The sequence below is a fragment of the Sphaerodactylus townsendi genome, linkage group LG11 (genome assembly GCF_021028975.2).
Source record: "Sphaerodactylus townsendi isolate TG3544 linkage group LG11, MPM_Stown_v2.3, whole genome shotgun sequence".
Classification (NCBI taxonomy): domain Eukaryota; kingdom Metazoa; phylum Chordata; class Lepidosauria; order Squamata; family Sphaerodactylidae; genus Sphaerodactylus; species Sphaerodactylus townsendi.
Window position 1 is genome coordinate 21270727 of NC_059435.1, and position 22582 is coordinate 21293308.

General features: G+C 43.4%; 1 protein-coding gene across 1 annotated transcript in view; it reads left to right on the forward strand.

Moving 5' to 3' along the window:
- Positions 1–22582, forward strand: part of AOAH (acyloxyacyl hydrolase) — a 99530-nt gene that overhangs the window by 26510 nt on the left and 50438 nt on the right. The window contains exons 4-9 of the mRNA XM_048511230.1: positions 202–268; positions 951–1050; positions 10125–10181; positions 15504–15574; positions 21709–21769; positions 22409–22479. Of these exons, the coding sequence (XP_048367187.1) occupies positions 202–268; positions 951–1050; positions 10125–10181; positions 15504–15574; positions 21709–21769; positions 22409–22479 (427 nt within the window). The remainder of the gene's footprint in view (positions 1–201; positions 269–950; positions 1051–10124; positions 10182–15503; positions 15575–21708; positions 21770–22408; positions 22480–22582) is intronic.

Sequence of the window (22582 nt, forward strand, 5' to 3'; positions counted from 1 at the left end):
TTAATGGATTTACTGGGGCAAAGAAGAACATATTGATTATATCATGTCTGGCTTTCAAGCTTCTCATGGCTGGCCACTGTTAAAAAATGAATGCTTCCCTTGCTCTAGCAAGGAAATTCTTGTATTCTTGTGTGTTTTTTGTATGTTCCAAAATGCTTTTTATCCATGTATGCATAGTTTTTAAAATGTGTTGTTTTCCAGAAAAATGGAAGCTGCAACAAGTTTGCTTTCTTGTTGCTCACAGTTTTGGACCGGATATAATTAAACTGTAAGTATTTATGGGCCAGGTTAAAAAAAATACAATTGCCATGTCATTATGGTGTCCAGAATTGTATTTCCAGACAGGAAATCTTTAGAATGATCAGTGAATTGACCATATAATATTTTGTTATTTTTTAATCCTATGTTTTATTGTTATCTTCTCTCTCAATTTTTTAAAAGTTAATTGTGATTATGTAATTACAATTAGTTATTTTCTAACCAAATAGTCAAAAAAGAAAGACTCCTTTTGGTGATAGTAAAAAGATATCCATGTTAACAGCATATTTTGCTGAGAGGAAATGATTAGCATTATACTTGAAGTCCTTTTTCGGCATATAATTGCATAAAGTAGACACAACTACACTGATGCTGGACTCAGGTGCTCAAATACCGCTTGGAATCCATGTCAGAAAATGATTACCAGCCAGTGGCAGCGATCTGCAACCTGCAGCTGTCCAGATGTTCATGGACTACAATTCCCATCAGCCCCTGCCATCATGGCCAATTGGGGGCTGATGGGAATTGTAGTCCATGAACATCTAGAGAGCCGCAGGTTGCCGACCCCTGAGCCAGCCAGATGCATGGTGCTCAGATCAAACAGACCCATAGAGAAATGTGTTTTAAATTAGTATTTTCACAGAGACAGTTGAACTTAAAATAGTCTTTCTTTCTGCACCATTTCCTTTCAGATTAGAATATAAACTTAAAGCTGATGTGGTGTGCTATGCCATTAAGCTATGTAAACAGGAGGCAGGTCAACCAGTCTGTCATCTGTACCATCCTTCTGAGGTGAGTTTTGTTGCTTGAGAATCCTATTATATAAAAGACCAGCTGTGGTGATGGCAACTCACTTCCAGCCAGTCGCCACATGACTCACTTCTAAACAATCACCATGCACAGCACACACGGCTTGGGGGCCGCCTTACGCAGAGTGGGTAAAAAAAAAAAGAGCTGGTTGTGGTGGCTACTCACTCTCATGCGCTTTCCTTTCTCCCCCACAGCTGAATAATTACAGTCACTGTACTGCCTGCAGCTGCCTGAGAAGAAGCAGGCACAGGTGGCTTCTACCTGTGGGAAGGTTGTAGCTTCTGGCAGCTGCAACTGCACCCTTAACTGTTGTGTGATGATACAGGCATCCAGGAAGAAGAGCAGGTGTCTGGGAAGAGGAGGAGGAGGAGGAGGAGGAGGAGGAGGAGGAGTGAGCTGGAGACACTGAGTGGAAAGGAAAGGCACATCTCCCTTGGTGGCCACCATAACATTTGCTTGTCAGTGCAGGCATCTGGGAAGAGGACGAGGATGAGACGAGAGCAGGTGACATGGGGCCAAAAGGGAAAGAAAGGCAGGAGGAGTTGACACCCTTGGTGGGTGTCCTTAACCCACCAACAGTTTTCTAGAGCCCAGTGTATTAATTTGAAATAATGTCACAGAACTGGAAAGTACTAAGTTTCAGAAAGGGGAGACAGCACGGAATGTTCCTATCTAACAGATAACTTTTATTGCGATTGCAAAGTTACATCCTGGAGAAACCTTTGAACTGGACTGGCTGCTCTGGCTGAGAGGCTGAATGGGCATACTGCTGGTAGTATGGCAAGCAGAGGTGGGATCCAGCAGGTTCTCACCAGTTCCCGAGAGTGGGTTACTAATTATTTGTGTGTGCTGAGAGGGGGTTACTAATTAGGTCTGCTTTTCCGTTAGAAATGCCATTAGATCCAAAGATCATAAAGTCCTGTTGTTTCCTATGTGGCTGGTTAGCGAAGGTAGAAAACGGGATCATTCTCCCTGTTGGGCCGTTTTAAAAACATGTTTTAGAAATATGGTAAAGTTCTTTGTTTAAGGAAAGTATCCTTCTTTTGATTTCTAGAAACAAAATCGTATTTGAAAGTATTAAGTATTTGACAGGCAGTCAATTAGAGGAGAAGTAGTTGTTTCTGTTGGCAGCAGACAATAGGACTTGCTATAATGAGTTTAAATTACGGACAGAAAGATACCAGCTGGAAATTAGGAACTTTTTTTTTACAGTAAGAGTTTTTTACAGTAACAGAGAAATTATTAATGCCCCGCCCCCGGAATGCCCGGCCACACCCCCGTCGTGCCCCGCTCAGCCCCATTGGTGCTACGCCACCGTTTGAATCCCACCACCATGGGAACCTGTTACTAAAATGTTTGGATCCCACCACTGATGGCAAGCCAGAAGGGCCATTGCATTACAGAAAGGTCATTTCAAAATTGCTTTATCATTACATCTGTCCCAGAAAAAGAGAAGATCAGAGTGTCTGCAACATGATCTGCCTTGTAACGTCAACCCTGATTATTATTTATTTATTCATTCACTCATTTGTTAGATTTATATTCTGCTCTTCCTGGCACAGCTGGGATTAATTAGGGAGCGAATTTTAATCTGTGATAAAAAAATCTTTGGTTAATTAGGAGAGTGAGCAGTCTAAGCAGTGCTACATCCTAAACCTATTGGCGTCAATGAACTTAGAAGGGTGAAACTCTGTTCAAGACGACACCAAATCAATTATAAGTTTGCAATGCCAATCTAGTCCAGTTTAGTATGCTTGCACATCACAGTCTTATCTTCTGTTTATTTCATTAGTTCATTCCACTTTTATTTCTGCTGATTCTCCGAGGAGCTCTGTATGTATGTGCCATTTTCTCTTTCCATTTTGTTCTCTCGACACCCATGGTATCCAGCAGTGGGCTTGGATTGAGGAGAAATATATATAAATAGGTACAAAGGAAGCTGGTTTTAGAGAGGCTCCTATGTACAAAATTTTGTTTAGTAACTTTTTCAGTTGAAACAAATTACAGACAGGACACTATCTTTGTGCCTTCCTGATGATGCTGTCACTTTGACACTAGGCAAAATAAATCTGTTATATCGGATTAGTTGTTATGAAGTTCTGTTCGGCTTTCTAGTCTTTTTTCTAAAATTCTTACTTTTTACTGTCAGGTAAATACCACACACACACAGTTCCTTGAACACTAACCAGTGGCATGGGGGGAGGCAAATGGCACCCACCCCAGCCCCCCGTGGGGCCCCACCCCCTACCCCCAGGTTTCTGCCCGGCCTGGGGGCAGGGGGCGGGGGAGAGGTGTGGGGCAATTTTCCACCCCCCACATGACACCAATGGTGCACGCCCTGGGCGGGGCACCCTCTGCCCCATGGTAGGTACGCGACTCACACTAACACAAAGACAAACTCTCCCTTAGACTATCTCTCTCACACGGTGCTTATCATAGAAGGATGGCTTCCCTCTTTGAGGAAGCTCCAGTCCGCTCTATATAACGCCCCTTCTCTCAAAAGCTTCATTGCTTCATATCTGAGTAGAGTTTCTCCTTAAATAAAAGGAATAACCAAGCCACAACTATGATGAACTAGTGTTACTGTGTTATGTTTAACTCCAGGAACTCTGGTACAGATTCCTTTACTGAACTCTGGCCTTCCTGGCACTCAGTTCAGAGAAGCACAGCCCCCTCTGAACTGGACCTCCGCTTCCAGAGAACAGATATATCTCTGTTCACTCTGGGGCCTACTGTTCACTCTGGGGCCCTTTCCACACAGCAAAATCTGAGCGGGTTGCAGCCAGGATAAACGAATCCGGCATAGCCCCGGGCCATTCACAGTGCGTCCGCCGGGCCACACACCTTAGTATGGAGGCATGTCTTTTGTGTTTAAACCGATGTGCAGCAATGCAGGCAAGCACACATGCTCCCCCAGAGCCTTGCTGAAGCCAGAAGTGCCTGCGTGGCTCTGCAGATGGAAGCCAGGAGATTAACAACAACATACACAGCCGCATAACACGCCTTGCAGCCTGGCCATTCACTTGGCTGCGGTTGCAAGGCTCGTTAGAACAAAAGGATCACACAAATCGTGATTCTGGTAAAATCTGGGTTCGGGGCGGGGGGAACCCAGGGTGGACTCGCGTTAGGAGCGGGATCTATGTGAAGTTCCCCCCCCCCCCACTGGTTTTATCCCACCGTTAACCTGTGTTTATTGGCTTGTGCGGAAAGGGCCTTACTCTCCCAACAGAACTCTCCTCCCCCCTTCAGAACTCCCTGTTCTTTATAATGCTGGGAGCTCTCACAGCCAATCCCATGGAGTTCTAAATCACCCCTCTGGATTCTGAACATTCCATTGACTATATAAGCCTAAGTACATTACATGATGCAAAGGATCATTACCAGCCACTTGAATCTATGGCTCATTCCGCACACGCAGAATAATGCACTTTCAAACTGCTTTCAGTGCTCTTTGAAGCTGTGCGGAATGGCAAAATCCACTTGCAAACAGTTGTGAAAGTGGTTTGAAAATGCATTATTTTGCGTGTGTGGAAGGGGCCTATGATCGTACCACAAGGACCGCTGCATTTGACCCAGGCAGATCACTCCAGGCCACTGCATGCTGCATCCCATGTACCTGGGTTTGCTGGAAAAGTACATCTTATCTGATCCTGCTATCCAGGCCATCCCAACCAGTAGAAATGCAAATCACTCAAGTGGAAAATGAGGTTTTCTCTTCCTCCCTTAGCTTCTAGCAAGAGGTACCTCATTCACTTTGAGCTTTGTTTTCGAGACCTTGATGTGATATTTGACAGAATCAGGTTTTATATACTGAGCACACAAATGTTGAAACAGAATAAAATACAGCAGCTGCCTGAAAAAGAATTGAATAATGTTCTATAAAAATCTACCTTGACTATCGCTGGCAATCCATTTTGTAGGGGAAATCCAGATGTTTGTCCTTATTACAGACTCACTGAGAACACACCATGGACACGCAGCTACCCAAAAATTTGGTTCAAATATTACTGGTTTTTGAGTTCTTTGCTGAAATAACCTGCACTTTCCCTTCCACCAATTATATCCAGAAATGTGGAACTTTGGGTATTTGTATTTAGAGCTGTTTCAGAGGGTAGCTATACGGGTCTGCAGTAGAACAGCAAGATTTGACCCCACCTTACAGACCAACCAAATTTGGGAGGCATAAGTTTTTAGTAGTCAAAGCGGCCTTTGTCAGAACTGTGTGCCCAATGGTGCTGTTTAGAACAATTAGAACCACAATGTTATGGCCCAATTGTAGCTTCTATGCATGGTTCTGGAAACTGTGTTACAATGTAGAACAGTGATCGATTTAAGGACGAAGTCTTTCCCTGTTTGATGGATGGGTTGCAAATAGAAATTGAGGAAGGAAGGTTAGCTGTGATGTGCAAAACCGAGAAACCAGTATTATTCTGTGCCTTTTGCTATCAGTTACTAAACACGCAACTTGGGTACACCTTGGCCTCAAAACAAAACTGTTGTCTACAGTATTTCTGGTATACCTCATATTTTTGTACATTTTTAAAAGAGATTTTAACACTTGACAGTGTCTAACTCAAGCCATGCCAATGTTTTTTTTTTTGACCCAGACAGCAGGCATATCATGTCAAGCAACAATGTGGAAGTCAGTGCCATTGAGTCATAGCATAGAGCCTGGAACTGTGTTGAGAACCTGGGGCTGCCGTGTTGGCTATATGTGTTATGTTTTCAGTCAACACTGCCTTAAAAACATCCTAGATAAGGCCATAAATGTCTGAAGTATCTGATGTAATGTGTTCTTTTTCAGGCTAGGCCAGTGGTGGCGAACCTTTTCGAGACCGAGTGCCCAAACTGCAACCCAAAACCCACTTATTTATCGCAAAGTGCCAACATGGCAATTTAACCTGAATACTGAGGTTTTAGTATAGAAAAAACGGTTGACTCCAAGGCGTGCGTTACTCGTGAGTAACCTTGGTAGTAGTCAGTGGCTTTGCTTTGAAGCAACTGTGCAATGCTTCGAACGGGTGAATCACAACCTTAGGAGGGTTTACTCAGAAGCAAGCCCCATTGCCAGCAACCAAGCTTACTCCCAGGTTAAGGATCACGCTTTATTTATTTATTTTATTTATTTATTTTTTCAATTTATTATACCGCCCCATCCCCGTAGGGCTCTGGGCGGTGTACAATACAATGCACATATACAAATAAGAATGCACGTATACAAGTAAATAGCTAAAACCATTAAAAGCAGCAGAAAATTAAAACTAATATTAAGATTAAGACTTTAGTTCTTTCCATGAAAATCAGTAGGGTTTAACAGCACTTAACAGGGTTACCTACACTGCTTTCCCAAAACTAGGGCTTAGGTTTAATGCTAATAATCTCCCTTAAATAATTACACTATTATCACATGACGAACTCTGTGCACGCGTGCCCACAGGGAGGGCTCTGAGTGCCACCTCTGGCACCCGTGCCATAGGTTCGCCACCACTGGGCTAGGCTAATGGACAGAAAATTTGTGGGAGAGGGTATAGCTCAGTGGTAGAGCATCTACATTTTATGCAGATGGTTCTATGTTTAATCCCTGGCATCTACAATTAAAGGGATGATGATGATTTTTTCCCCAAAAAATGCCAAAATCGCAATCTTTTTGAAAAATTCCAGGTTGAACCCACCCCTGAGAGAATGACACGGGCACCAAACCACGTTATTTTTCCTGCCTTGCATCCCCGTTCTTCTGCCTAATGTCATTTCAGTTTTGTTTCTGCCGAACTGCCGATCAGTGTGATAGCCCACCATTTCAGACACATCCTCCAAGCATGCTTTCTCCCCTCGGCAGTGTCTGTGAGCACCATTTCACCCAAATGTGTACTGCAACAGATTCACAACAAATGGGGCCACTGTGATCAATGGCCCCTTTTCCTTTCCTTTTTATTTTTTGGATGCTCAGAGCACGTAGCTAGACGATGCACACCTTTGGGCGTGGATGGGCCATATTGGTTTGCTCTCTTTTTGGACAGAATTTATTATTTTGTGTATCACAATATTAAGTTTCAAAGTCAGGTTTCAAAGCCCAAAACCTTTTTTTTCCCCACGTTGGAGAAATGGGAGGGGGAGGTCCTGCTTGGGCTCCTGGGCTTGCTGTGGATTTTCCACCAATCAGAAGTGTTCCCTTAGCAGAAGGTGAGAGAAAGCAGAAGGGGTACTGTGGTGGTGGAACAGCCAATCAGGATGCAAGAAAAATGGGATGTTCACATCTGTGCGTTTGCATTGAAAAAAAATAGTGAGTTCATGCAAAGGGGCAGAAAGAAAATGGATTATTTCCTTCATGGAAAACAGATACCCATGTGAAGGACAAAAACAGAATAAAATAGACCCAGAATCAAAGATAACGGATATAACCCATTATTATTATGCTGTGCGGAATCGACCTAGTTCTCCTTTAAACTGGAAAACTTTGATAAGAGGTCATGGTAACTGAACAGAACATCCCGTTCGAGGCTTGTTATAGGCTCAAAGCATAAATGCACATGATTGAACAACAGGTTTCCCTTTTCCATTCAATCACACCTTTTCTCTACTAACCACTTACTTCCTAGTCCGTCGAAAGCCCTTTCATAGAGGAGTCACCTCTGAAAACCCATTAAAATATTGTCAACAATGCACATCATCGTTTCAAAGGGAAACAAACAAACCAATCCTGCTGCTCCTTTGTCAAAATTTGTCACTGTGGTTTGTAGAATACAGCTTACAGCGACGATTTTTCAAAGAAAACCTATGTCATCATTTTTTACTTTGCTTCTTTATAGCTGTGTGACTGAAACATTTCACCAGTGCCATTTTAATGAGCTGGAAGGCTTCCCATCTTCATGTGCAACATAAAATAGCAGGACAGAACTCTTAATGTACAGGTTTCGAATAGCCTTTCAGTTCCTGGCATCAAGCGCTCACTTACTGAGATTGCCCATGTAATTCGAATAGAGACCTCTTGTATACTTAATGGTCCCCCAGAGGCAATTAAGCTCAAGTTCAGTTCCAAAGTCACCTGCATATACCTGCACACCCACATCATCTGGGAGGGGTCATTTTCTCTCACCTTTCCATCACAGTCCTTGGAATATTATCCGTAAACATTTAGCTCCCGCTGAAACAAAACAACAGCTGACCATTCATTGATAAATAAACTGTCATCCAACATTTGTTCCTGTGTTATCTTATAACTTTTATATAGTTGCATGCATGCAGTTAGGCCTACTCTAGTGTTAAAAACTGGCAAGGTTTACTTGGAATTTCACAGGTATTACTGGGACAAGAGAGCCAAAATACCCAAATGTGAGCAAGTCACATTTGCTTTAGCAACGAGGCTCCAAGTTCTTTCACAGACACAGCATGTGACAGTTCTTGTAGGCCTGTGGAACTGTCGATAAGAGCCTGGAGGCATTTGCAGATTAAAAATGAAGCCCCTTCCTGGCTACAGTTGAATGCAGAAGGCCTGCCGGTGCCACAGAAGCTGTGCTTTTCATTTCAGTTTTGGACTGATCAAGCTAGTGCTGTCCTGATGTTTGGTGATGTGTGACTGCTTCATTGAAGACTTCACAAGCACCAGTGGTGTAACTCCTATGGGCTGGGGGGGGGCTTAATGCCCTGAGATCGCCCCGGTGCAGGGCGTGTGCATGCCCTGGGCGCAGTTCCCCCTCGCTCCGCCCCTGACAAGCACTTTCTTTTTGAAGCGGTTTTACAACATGGACCAAAGCGGACAGGATGCGTGAGCAAGATCAGTTTTTAGTGCAGTGTCACATTTGAGGAAAGACATCCCATGGAGGTGATATGCCACCTCTGTCTGTATTTGGAACTCATAACTCTCTTCCATGACTTTCATCCCCACCAATGCAGCGGGAGTGGTCCAGTGGCATGGCAGGGGAAGGAATCAGCTTTAGCTGCGCCAATGGCCAGGACTACTGACTTACACCACCTAAAAGGTGACATAAGTCTAGTCATCCTGATAGGGGCTTCCTGGCAGGAAGGGGACTTTTCGGCACTTTAAGCCTCCCTATGCTGCTGGGAAGCCTCTTTGGATGGTGCTGTGAGTCTCTGAAGCTTTTCCACACCCCATATTAAACCTCTTCAAAAACTGAGATTACTTCAGAAAGCAGTTTATGGTATGTTGAATACTGACAAGAACCTAGATATGTTGCTGGTTGATGAGAACCTCATAATATATGTCAACAGCACTGGGCAGACATAAAGTAATTTTTCAGATCATGGTCATTCTTGTAACAAAAGATACTGCCAGTTTACTTAACAATCCTCGGCCTGATGTGGCATTATAGTATATAGGATCCCCTTATATAGTATGTATATATGTATGTACACATACATACATACATACACACACACACACACACACACACACATACATACATACATACATACATACATACATATATACATGTATACACATATACATACATATATATGTATACACACATACATATATATGTACACACACATATATACATATGTACATACATACGTACATATATATGTATACACACATACATATATATGTACACACACATATACATATATACATACATACGTACATATATATATACACATACATACATGCATATATACATACATACACATACACACATGCATATATACATACGTACGTATGTGTGTGTGTGTGTGATCCCCTTCTACTAAGTGTGCTTGTACAATCTCATAGAAAATGTACCCCAAATTCTAGCTTATGAAGAAGGCTTATCAAAATCAACTTCTTGTAAATAACAAAATGTGCCTGGGCCAGAAATCTTAAGCCTTTAAAATGTGTTTCTGTTCATTGGAAGAAAATAAATGAGGCCTTGCAGGTAAGTAAGTGAACATTTATCGTCATGAAAAGTGATCAGATAATGGTGACTTCAGAAGGCGGCAATTTATGGGGTGCTTTAAATATGCATTCTTTATTTCCCTGCTGTGGCTGCGTTTAGAAATTTGGATTCTGGTGTTTTGGGGAGGATATAATAATTACGAAATGTTTTCTTCTACTGTTCTAGGTTGGATTCGAGGTGGCTATAAAGGAAGCAGAGGAAATGGCTACAACTAGGATCTTGGTAAGCAATAATGTCATGTTTCTGAGTCCACAGATGAAGACTGATGGAAGAAGGAATGGCTTGAAGCAACTTTAAGCAACCAGCACATCCTGTAGCAGTCTTAGGGCCTAACCTCAAATTATGTTTTCCGGGGTCCTACATACATCTTTGTTATCCATGTTCACTTGTGAATTCCCTGCACATGGGACCTGATTTGGATCAGGATCATGGCACATGATCAGAAGGCGCTTTTGCCACCTGCTTGCACAGTTTTCCTTCTCTTAAATGACCCAAGAATGCTGTTTACTTCAAAGGGAGAAACAAAGTTTTTCCCAATGAGAAAACAGGGCTTTCTGAGTTGTTTCAGGACATAAAAATGATATAGGGGCAGAAGGTGCTCCTTGTACCTGAGGCTAAGCAGGCTTGTTGGGGGAGGGGGGAACCTACCTTTTGCCTCCATGTGCATCCACTGTTGCTGATAGTGGGAGTGGGTTGCTTGGTAACACTCGGTCCCAGGAACTGCCCCATTCCGTCAGCTGCTTCTGCCACCCCTAATCAAACAGCCAGAAATATTCTGGCATGAACAGTAAGTTTTATGAAAGCTACGATGTGGCAAGGACAGAGGAAATCCAGAGACCTACTTTAAAACCCTCTAATTTTACCAGAATCACTTTCAGACTAGATCCATTGCCTTCCACTTGCTCTTTCCCTTCTCCTCCTTGCTTGCTCTAGCTTTACCAGCAAAAAAAGAATCTTCCTGGGGTAGTAGATATCCAGAATCTTACATGAATATTCCTGCTCCTCCCTTTTCATTATTAAAGCCCCAAAAGTTGCATTATATCTAGAACTTCATGTTGGCTCAATTCCGAAATAGCAATTTTCCATTCTCTCTGTTTTCGCTGCCGTAAAGTTGTTTCCAACTTACGGCGACCCTATGAATTAATGTTCTCAGAAACATGCAATTGTTAACATCTTTGCTCAGGTCCCGCAAACTATGGGCTGCGGCTTCCTTTATCTAGTGAATTCATCTCATATTGAGTCATCCTCTTTCCCTGCTAATTTCAACATTTCCTAGCATTATTTTCTTTTCTGATGACTCTTGTCTTCTCATAATATGACCAAAGTACCATACCTTCAGTGTACCATACCTTCAGGAGAGTCCAGGCTTGCTTTGATCTAGCACCCACTTATTGGGGTTTTTTTGATGGACCACTCTGCATTTGGACTTTATTTTTGCTTCTGATTTGTCTGTCGCAATTTAAAGAATTTCATCAGTCATCCATCAAGGCATTTCAGTCTTCTTGGCTAGGGGAATAGTCTTTGCACATTCTTCTCTGATATCTGAATTTCAGCCCATAGTTTTTCTGAAAAGCAAGTTTGTAAGAAGCAGTTTAGTAAGCAACTTGCACGGATGCTACATAAGAACTTTAATTTTCCCTGCACATAAATGCAGTCAGGTTCAGTCAGATTCACGGATTTAATTGTGGAATGACTATTTAGGTCACAAATGTTTCCCTCTGTAGGCTTTCACAACCTCCTTAAAAAAACTGAAGGTGTGAGCACACAATGTTGTATCGGAAGAGGCTGTTTGAAGTCCAAATGTGTTGATGGCATTTTCAACTAGCAGGAAAGGCTAAAGAAAATTCATTTGCCTACCGGCTATATAACACTTCTACTTTTATGTTTCAGCTGAGCTATATCAATTGTTTCCCATTTTCTCCAGGCATTTAATTACAAAACTATTTAATTTTTTTGGCAAAATTATATTATTGCTTCTTCCTTGGTACAGAGCAGGTCTCAGAAGTGAAAACTTCTAATTAGGCCTCGGTTAATGTCAAACAATAATGCCAGCGATAAACAACCCGCTGTAAATAAGCATTTTCATCTAAGCTGTAAAAGCAACATAAGAAACGTGACCTTCCTCTTCTCTGTTAAATATCATAGGATGCATCATTTGGGTTCATTTGTAAACTCAGATATACAGAGAATCCAGACAAAACCTGTTGGGTCAGCATTTTCTACACAGTTTGTCTTTCTTTTAGATCTGCTTTGCAATGATGTTTCACACTTAATGTGCAATTGTACTGCCAGCCTCCTTCATATGGTCTGATATGAACTTTGACCAGAGAAGTAGACTGAAAGTGATCCCACACTGGCAAAATAGAATGGGTTAAGGGGTGTAGGAAAAGCATTATGGGGGAGAAGTTCCCACAGAACTCGCCACCCAAACGCTTCTAACCCATTTTATTTTGCTGCACCCGGGTTAAATGAAACCAGGTTCATTTAACCTATGTTTCACACACTTCCTGCTTACCTGTGCGAACTACGGCAAGCAGGAAGCATTCTGTTTCCCCTCCCCCATCCATCATGGTGGATTCTGTAGGCAGCTGCCATTAGAGTGGATTCTCTAGACGGCCACCATTTGGGGATGACATATTTGTTTGGGGAGGATTCTCACGTGAGGGGATTCTCAGATACGCTTTTCTCAGGGAAACAAAAGCGTTTCCTGTGTGAACCATCCCACAGGCTCCCAGTGATCCTGTTTGGCCCCTACACCTACCATGGGAATGGCAAAACAGGCAACACAGGTTCATTTAACCCATTCTTGTTGCCTGAATCAGCTTCTTGTTAGGTTGGCTTGAGCAAGTCGTAATACTTGCCTAATCTCCAGGGAGGAAGAATATGATAGATAGAGTGTGCTGTATCCACACATGCTGGCCACACAAAGAGAAGAACTGTGTTTCTTGAGAAGAGCTAGTCCTAAGATAAAATATCTTATACAGTCATACCTTTCTACATCCACTGGTTTCAGTAGACTCAGAAAGAAGAAGAAGAAGAAGAAGAAGAAGAAGAAGAAGAAGAAGAAGAAGAAGAAGAAGAAGAGGAAGAAGAGGAAGAAGAAGAAGAAGAAGAAGAGGAAGAGGAGGAGGAGGAGGAGGAGGAGGAGGAGAGGGGGGAGTTTGGATTTATATCCCCCCTTTCTCTCCTGCAGGAGACTCAAAGGGGCTTACAATCTCCTTGCCCTTCCCCCCTCACAACAAACACCCTGTGAGGTAGGTGGGGCTGAGAGAGCTCCGAGAAGCTGTGACTAGCCCAAGGTCACCCAGCTGGCGTGTGTGGGAGTGTATAGGCTAATCTGAATTCCCCAAATAAGCCTCCACAGCTCAGGTGGCAGAGCGGGGAATCAAACCCGGTTCCTCCAGATTAGATACACAAGCTCTTAACCTCCTACACGAGCTCAACCTCCTAATTCTATCTAGCCTTGCCTGTTTTGCTAGACACTTGCCAGGATGAAAATGTGAAATTTTTACCAATTTCAGAGTGAAACTATTTCACATTTATGTGTTTGTTCGTTCGGCATCTCAGCGACCGTTCCCCATATGGGCACAGGGTAGCTTACAGCAATGCATATAGTAAAACATTAAAACCCGCAGAAATAAATTCTGTCAACATCTTGATGCCATTCAGCTCAAGCCGAGGGGGATGGAACATTCTCAAAGAACCCCATATAAATCAAGGCAACCATATACTATTCAAAAAAGGGAGAGGAGGGAGAGAGGAATATTAAAGAAAAGGGGGGAGGAGAAAGGAGACGGGGAAGGGAAGGGAGAAAGGGAAAGGGAAAAAGGAAAGAGAGGCCAGCTAGGTGGAAACCGTTGCAGTCCTCAACCATAAACCTGGTGGAGCAACTCTGTCTTATGGGCCCTGAGAAACTGTAATAAGTCCTGCAGGGCCAGGATCTCACTTCCACCAGATTGGGGCCAGAGTTAAAAAAGCTCTGGCCCTGATTGAGGACAACTTTGGGCCAGGGGGCCTTTCCCCACTTACCTTAAGCCCCGCGCTACTTGAGGAGAGTAGCGCAGGGTCCCCCGGCACTCCCCACGAGAGGAGCGGCGACAGCGCAGCCGCCCCGACGCTGCCGCTGTGGCGCCCCCTCAATGCAAGGCATCCCTGGCGCTCTTGCAAAGGGCGCCTTTTGATGACCCCGCACAGAGCGTGGGGTCGTGGGGATGCCCGGGCGCGCGCCAGGGATGCCGCGCACTGGGAATTGCGCGCAGCAACCCTCGGACAAAGGTAAGTGGGGAAAGGGCCTGGGACCACCAGTAAGCTGTTCCTCACCACATGGAAGGCTCTTTGGGGAGCATGTTGGGAGAGATAGTTTTGCAGATAGGAAGGCCACAGATCTTACCCCTTAGTCACGAGTTCTCTGCCAAAGTCATTCCACGTGCCCCAGGGAGGGCAAATCCACTGAGGTGGCCCCACGCTGCTCCCACTGGTGGATCCCCCCCCCTTTGGATTGGGCTGTTAGTCACTGTGCAACTAAAAGTTCTACAGTGAATCATAGAAAAGACAACTGAAGATAGCTGGTGCATTGTGTATTACCTAATATTTTTAGCATTTATGGCAATTGAGCTTCTGTAGCAGTGGGAAGAGAATGCATACAGTACATTGCAACATTTTCCGTTTTTCGTGCATACCTCATGGTATTCTGCTAGAGAACTGTTGAGCAAGTAGTTGTGTAGATCTTTCTGTCATGCAGGGCAAATTTACATGCGTCATTTTTTTTTTATAGAGACCTCCAATATAAGGTGAATAATCTACAGTGCTTCCTTATGCTCACAAGTGCTCTCCCACTTGTAGTGTTGAGATACTGCTACAGAAGATAATTTTTAAGAGGAGAAATTCCACAGTTGTAGCCTGGAGCTTACTTGAGGCCAATATAATAGCAAAATAATTGACAGAAGATCAATTATTGGTATAGGCATACCATGGATTAATTTGGGGCAAAGAGCACCAGATGAATGGCATTGATAAAGATTCATGATATAAACTTAAAAACAAAAAAAACCCTAAGGCTGATTCCACATGGGCCAAAAACAGCGGTGTGAAAACAGTGTGAAAACAATATAAACCCTTTTACACTGTTTTAAACCCTTTTACACCGTTTTCACACCGTTTTCACACCACTGTTTTTGGCCCATGCGGAATCAACCATATATTCTGAGAGAGAAAAAATTCATATTGTTCTGTATCCAAGTGAGGAATCTCCACTATTAGGATGAATGTGTTCTTTTCATACACGGATAAATGCATCCTGTTTGCTAAACAGTTCTTTTCAATAACAAAGTTCAGTTTTCTCCCTATGCCATATCTGTCTCCTCTTCCCTAATCTTTTAAAGACAATTCAGTGGTGCTTTGAAAACTGTGAACACATTCATCTTTGTGATGTTCAAAGCTCAGTTGTTATTAAATACCACCTATTTGTCAAAGTGATTTTAACTACCGTTTTTGAGAAGCAGTTATAGAACCCAGATGAGCTGATAATTTGTTTCCTGCTCCTAGAAAAATGTTGGTGGGTCGTCACACATATGTTCACTTCCTCAGCTGGAAAATCTGTGCGAGATAGTGCAGAGGTAGGTATTTAACCATGCTGGAGTTTTATTTTTCAAACTTCAAACAACAAGTTTTTGGAATGTGGTGGGGTCAGAGCAAGGGCCATGCAGAAGTTAGCCAGAGCAAAACATGGAGTCTTTCTCTTGCAAAGTAGTCTCAGAACTTTAATGACATGGATCCAACCATCTTCCAAGAAACCTTCCTCCAACTTGTTGCTTTTCTGGAGGAAGAGGAGCCACCTAACCTGAACAAAGGCTCAGTGGCATGGTAGCATGGAACCACCCCCATGGCCCAGTGGTATGGTTTTACATGCAGAAGATCCCATCCTCAATCCATGGTCTTTCCTCTTAAAGGAGCAGGTAGTAGATGATATGTAAGCCCCTGCCTTAAAGAGCCACTGTTGGTCAAAGGAGACAATAGAGACCTTGATAGTCAATGGTCTGACTTAGTGTAAAGCTGTTTCATGCGTTCATGCGCTCATGAAATATCTGTATACTAAATGTGGTGCATAGTGTTTACTGATGATAAATTCCTTGGTAACTATGAGTGACAATTCACTAGAGGGGCAAATAGAATTCCTCTGACTCTGCCCTGAACCTCAAAGATGGCACAAGTTTCAGCATCTTGTGGGGCAATTTATCTCCTTTGCCTCCCCTCACTGTGCCGCTGAAGAAAGAACCCACCTTTCCTTTGCTTAAAATCCCTCCGGTTTCCCCTGTCCCCCTTCTGCTCCCATGGAACGTTTCTGAGACTGATATTTAATCCAAAGCTCTGTTGCTCCCTTGCCCTTGCAGCTGTGGCAGCAGCTTCTGTGGCCAGGAGAAGATCTTGTTGGCCTCTGAAAGCTCTGCTGATGCTCTCTGTTTGCTGCATTTGCTGGTGTTGTTTTGGACTTAGGCCTTTTATGCATGTAGTATTTATTACATGGCCACCAATTTTGCAAAAAAAAATAAAAATTGTTTGTTTTGTTTACATGGGATTTTTCTGCTGCAAAGGGTCCCTAGCTGAGCTGAGCTGAGCTGCCATTTTACTCACCCATTCTATCTGTGAAACATCCAGCTGGGGAGCTTGCTCTCTGCTGCCTTTTGTGTGTGTGCATACGCGCACATGTGCATACGCTTGGGTCTAGCATTATTTTGCTAGGCTGTGTGAATGTTATGTAGATTCCGCCCGTCTATTACTCCAGCAATAGATCGGCAGTGTTAATGTTTTATTAAAAAGAAAGTTCTTCCAATTTCTCTGAATTGCTGCCCCCAAAGAGTGGGAGGAACTGCTGTCGAGTTGGCAGGAAAAGTCAGGGAGGAGCAAGAAAACCCAATGCAAGTCAGACACATGCGTCTCCTTTCACTTTCCCCGTGAAGTGAGAGGAAAAGTTGTGTTTTCAGAGGTTTCGGAAACCACAGAGGTTCTCCGATCTGAGGCACAGTGAGTACAAGAGTGGGGAAAACATGTGTGTTACAGAGAATCCGACCTGAAGGGAATGCATGCTCAATGCAAAGGAGACCACAAGTGCATAAATGGCCTTAGAGTGCCATTTCAGGTTGAGGAAGACCATGTGATGGATACTTGGATGCCACGTGGACTTTGGATTAGACCAGGGGTCTTCAAACCACTTGGCTATGCTGGCAGGGGCTGATGGGAATTGTAGTCCATGAACATCTGGAGGGCTATAGTTTGAAGACCCCTGGATTAGACACATGCCTAGAGTTCCATGTTGGGAACTCAGTTCTCAGGTGCACAAGGCCACAATTTGGATTGGGACCACAGCAAGCATGGAACAAGAATGCTTTATCCTTCTCCCCTGTGTTGTTTTCCTGACCTGAAATGGCCCCAAGGCCCCTATTTGTCCCATTAGGTAAAACTCGCATTTAGCCATCAGTGCATGTCATTTCCCCCAAATAGCAAATAGTGGCTCTCCAGGGCTGTATCAGGTCACAGATGCAAGACAGGGGGAAGGTGGAAGCTGACTTTCGAAGTTCTGCATGGTCCTGATACAAATCAAGTCCTGTGTGCCTGGGAATAAAGTCCATATCAGGGGATGCTAAAAACATGTCTGTCCAAAGCCCAGAAGGGCTATAGAGACATTGTAGCGCGTGAATCATCCCTGAGTGTAGACACTGAGTCACTTATTACTGCACAGCCTGGCAGCCTAGAGCAGTATTTCCCAACATTTTCGACGTCACGGTACCCTTGACCTCACTCTTCATATCTCACGGTACCCCTGCCATCCCCCCCCTTCCCCTCCCAGTGCCCCTGCTTGCCACCCCCACCACCTTCTCCTCCCAGGGTGAAGGGAAGCACTGTAAGGCGGGAAGTTGCTGCTGACCTTGCGACAGGCCCTGCCCCCTGGCAGCTCCAAGTCCTTGTTGGCACTGGCTGAAGACACCGCAAAAGTTAGGGGGGCTGGTAGCATTGCCGCGGTACCCCTGGGACATGTTCACGGCACCCCAGTGTACCATGGAACCCTGGTTGGGAATCACTGGCCTAGAGTGTTACTCTTAAATATACTCAAACATTTACTCACGCATGGTGGCAGGACTGCCTACCTTTCAGTGTTTACCTTAAAGCGGTGCTGGGCAGCTGTTTCTATAAAGTACCTGTGGTCTAAGCCAAGTATGAGTGGCTCAGTGGAGAGTTAAAAACCTCACTAATTCTTCCATTATGGTTCACAATGAAGGCAACCTTATCTTAATGAAGCATGAACAAGAATCTATCCATCCACTCCCAAAGTGACTTACGTGCTTTTCCTGTTTTCCATTTCATCCTCACAACAACCCTGTGAGGTAGGCTATGCTGAAAATGTTGACTGTCTTAAAGTCACCCAGCAAGCTTCCACTGGGATGTGAATCTAGGGGCACTTTCACACCTGCAGAATAATGCACTTTCAATCCACTTTCAATGCACTTTGCAGCTGGATTTTACTGTGCGAAATAGCAAAATCCACCTGCAAACAACTGTGAAAGGGCATTGAAAGTGCATTATTCTGCAGGTGCAAAAGTGCCCTAGGTCTTCCAGATCCTAGTACACATGCACACACACACGCATGCACACACACGCATGCACACGCACATGATATTGTGTTAGTTCAAATAATCTTCCCAGCTGTCTTCTAGCTGTCTTCTTCTGTATCATTAATTTATGAAGGGTCATTAAACTAAAGGAGCTGCCTCCTTTTGTGGTTCTGTTCTACTCCCTGGTCTTTATTCAAGGTTATTTAATTGCTCCGCTCACAGCGTTTATAAACTCATTAGTTGTGTGCGTCCCTTCTACACAAGTTAATTGGTTAATTTTAAAGGGTATATGCATGCTCTAAACAATGCTAGGCACTTTTAAGCTCCCTTGAGCCAACAGGAGAGATTTCAGCAAATGCTTCTCGGTCCAATTAGGGGGACAAACAACTTGGCCTTGACCAGGATTCTTCAGAAGTCTGCCTATTGATTATCAAGACTGAGGACCTCAACACATTTTGCTCTAATCCAGCAAAGCTTAATTGTGGCATAGTCCTGTGGAAAGCAACTGAGAGTTCATGAATTAATTTTCGGCTACTCCCATATGGGAGAGCAGCACGCTCCCCACATTTAAAGGGAGCTTCCGCATAACGTTATGTTCACTGTGAGCATTTCCCTTCTGAAAAGAAACAAAGGAAAACCTCCTTTGATCCCTGGCAAAGGAGGGTCAGTGGGGTTGCTGTGGGACACCCCATATCCCCAAACCCTCCCCCTGTTAACCCTTTCAATGGCTTTTTTCTTATCCAAGGTGAGCCATTCTGTAGCTTTCTATCACAGATCTGCTGGGAAAGGGGGTTGGTTAGGCCCTGGGGGTCTCTGTTCAATTTTCATCACACTGGGGATTCTGTGCTGATGTAAACCTATGGCGAAGTATTAAGGAAGAGTTAGCAGAGCCTGCGTGGTATCTAATCTGGAGGAACCGGAGTTTGATTCCCAGGCTCTGTCACGGGCTTGAGTTGTGGGAGGTTTATCTGGGGAATTCAGATTAGTACCAATGTGCTCCCACACACGCCAGCTGCAAGGTGACCTTGGTTGCTAGCTCACACGGCTTCTCGGAGCTTTCCTCTTCCAGCCCGCACCCACCTCACAGGGTGTTTGTTGTGAGGGGGAAGGGCAAGGAGATTGTAAGCCCCTTTGAGTCTCCTGCGTGGAGAGAAAGGGGGGATATAAATCCAAACTCTTCTTTCTCTTCTTCTTCTTCTTCTCTTTACCTTCTTCTTCTTCTTCTTCTTCTTCTTCTTCTTCTTCTTCTTCTTCTTCTTCTTCTTCTTCTTCTTCTTCTTCTTCTTCTTCTTCTTCTTCTTCTTCTTCTTCTTCTTCTTCTTCTTAAGTACCTAAAAGGTCAAGACGTAAATTAAAAGGGACCACCAAATATAAAACGGCCCAAAGACCAAAAACGCATGTGTATTTATTGCAAATTAAAACCATCAGCATACTATAGAAGACCCATAATAGCCTGCCTTATGTAAATATCACAATGACAATACACAAATGGGGTCCTACGCAACACTTTTTTGCCCCTTAAAATCAGCCATGATTCAGCCTGCTGGCCTTCCTCAGCAGTCAAAAGTAATACAATAAATAATACCAGATATCAGACTACAAGATACGATTATAACATTTTTATGACTGAGACCAATGGTTAGAATTGATACTCTGGTCTTCCACCCAAAGTCACAAGCTCTTAAAGAGTATAATGCAACGGGCCAATCATGCCCAATTCTGCTATGGCGAAATCCTATAATGTCTCAGTCACAGTAAATTCTTTTAGTCTGGAGCAATTAGGACAGTCTGATTTAAAGTAGGCACAGGGGATGGTGAGGAGGCAAGAGGGAAAGGTATGGGGCATTTGGATGCTGTTCCCACCGTCTTCCACACCCCTTTCAAGGCACAAGGAAGCCGTGATGATTTAACTTCCAGTGGAACTTTGTCACAATCAAATTTAAGTGCACTGGGGTCAGTCTTTGGTGGATTGTGCTTTCTCCCCATCTGTGTCCCCAGACTTGATGTCCTGATATGTAAACATATAGCAAGAGTGGACTTAAATGAATGATAGGAGGAGGAAATATGCAAACTTTTGCCCCCGACACATGGAGGGCTGTGTGTGGATGATGGACATTCTTCCACCAACAATGTCTTTGCAAGAACTGCTGTAGCTGGCAAGTCACAGATTCCCAGCAACTGTGCCTTTCCCTGAGACTGCTTGTGACTCTTGTCGTCATGTCTCCTTGTTTTGTTGTGGTGAACAGTGTCTGCATAAAACATCTGGGCTATGAATTAGTGGTGTCTGTCATGAGTCCCTAACCTACCTAGCTATGACATTTCTTTGCTTGGCTCTTTTACTTGGAGATTGGGTATGTATATATTTCAGCATCCCAGCTACCCAGCAGTCTCCTTTTAAAATGGCAGCAATCCTTCAATCGTATGTCTTTCTCCCTATATCAAACACATCCCTTTCCCCCACTTCCAATACCAGGAAATGAGGATATTAATTGCCAAGTACTTCTTGCAATGGAAAGATACCCTCAGTCTGGAAGGGCCTTTAAAATACATAAAAATGAAAATGGGTTAGTGCCAACTTCAGGAACACAAATCCACCATCTCCTATGAGCCTAAGATGCTGGAAATGCTCTAATGGCCGTTTATATTCTACCATCTGTGCCGTTGTTTCTTGACAACCTTGTTGTGATATTCCTTTGGGATTTGTGTAATGTCATTTAGTAAGTAATTTCATACATAACATTAGCTCTGTCACAAATGCTAACAATAGCACTGACAGAAGGGTTTATACCTTCTTTTAAAGGATGAATGCAACGATTATGGTGTACAGTAAAGAAAATGAACGGATACTTTGTAAGGAAAAGGAAAGCAAGGCTGATGGAAAGTATTGATTTTCACAGCCCTGAACATTTGGCATTACAGATAAATCCATTACTCTTTCACACCATTTCCCACCTCTTTTAAATGGAGATTCTGGGACCTTCTGTATGCCAAAAAAATATGCTCAGTGACCAAACCATGACACTTGCCAACACATATATACTTAGGTATAGAGCTAGGGAAATGACGATCCTATTTTCACCTTAATAACACTTTTTAAAAAATAAGTTTAAAAGTTATGTTGCATTCTGTTCTTTTCCTCCCAGAATTTTGAAAAACAAGCTACCTTTTGAAGATTTGGATGGAGATAAATTTAGTATCTTCCCGGTAGGTACTGTTCATATTTTTATCCCACAGTTTTCCCAAGGTTCTGAAGGCAACTTGTATAGCAATCCCGTCCTCCACATTATCCACGCAATAACTCTGTGAGTTGGTTGGGCTCAGAGATGGTGACATTCCCAAGTTCACCCAGCGAATTCGTGGCTGTGTGAATTCAGGCCTCCCTAGTCCAACAAAAAGATCCTCCCAAGAATCCCTTCCAGAATCTACAAAATCTCTTCCTCTGTGAACAACCAGAAGATGGCGGTTTATTATTTTTGAAATACCGTTTCCTTTATGGTCAGGAAAAATAATCATTCCTTTATATCTTTTCTGGAGATTTGGCCATGAAGTTGCATTGCCCAGAGAAGGAAATTGCTCTGCCAAAGAGTGTCATGTTTATTGAAATATTAATAAAAGATGAAGCAAAACGATCTGAAAAAAAGTATTAAAATTGCCAGCATGTCTTATTTCTGCATAAAAATGAGCAATGTGTCATTTTTCTAAAGACAGCTGAGAGGGAGATGTTTGATTTACCAGCCTTTATTTCTTCTCCTTGAGTTAGATTCTTATTTTAGATGTTTGAAAGAGGCAGGGGGAAAATAACAATGAACGTCCTATTCTGTCGGTGCTTTTCTTACTGTTTAGACCTTGAGAGGATATCATTGGCGAGGCAGGGACTGCGATGACGGAATGGCCTCTGTGTATCCAGGAAGACGGTAATTTGAATGATTTCATCTCTTTTAGTTAAAACCATCTCTCTGGCCCTTTCCGCACGGGCGTAATACAGCGACCCAGGGACGGCAAAAACAACATCCCTGG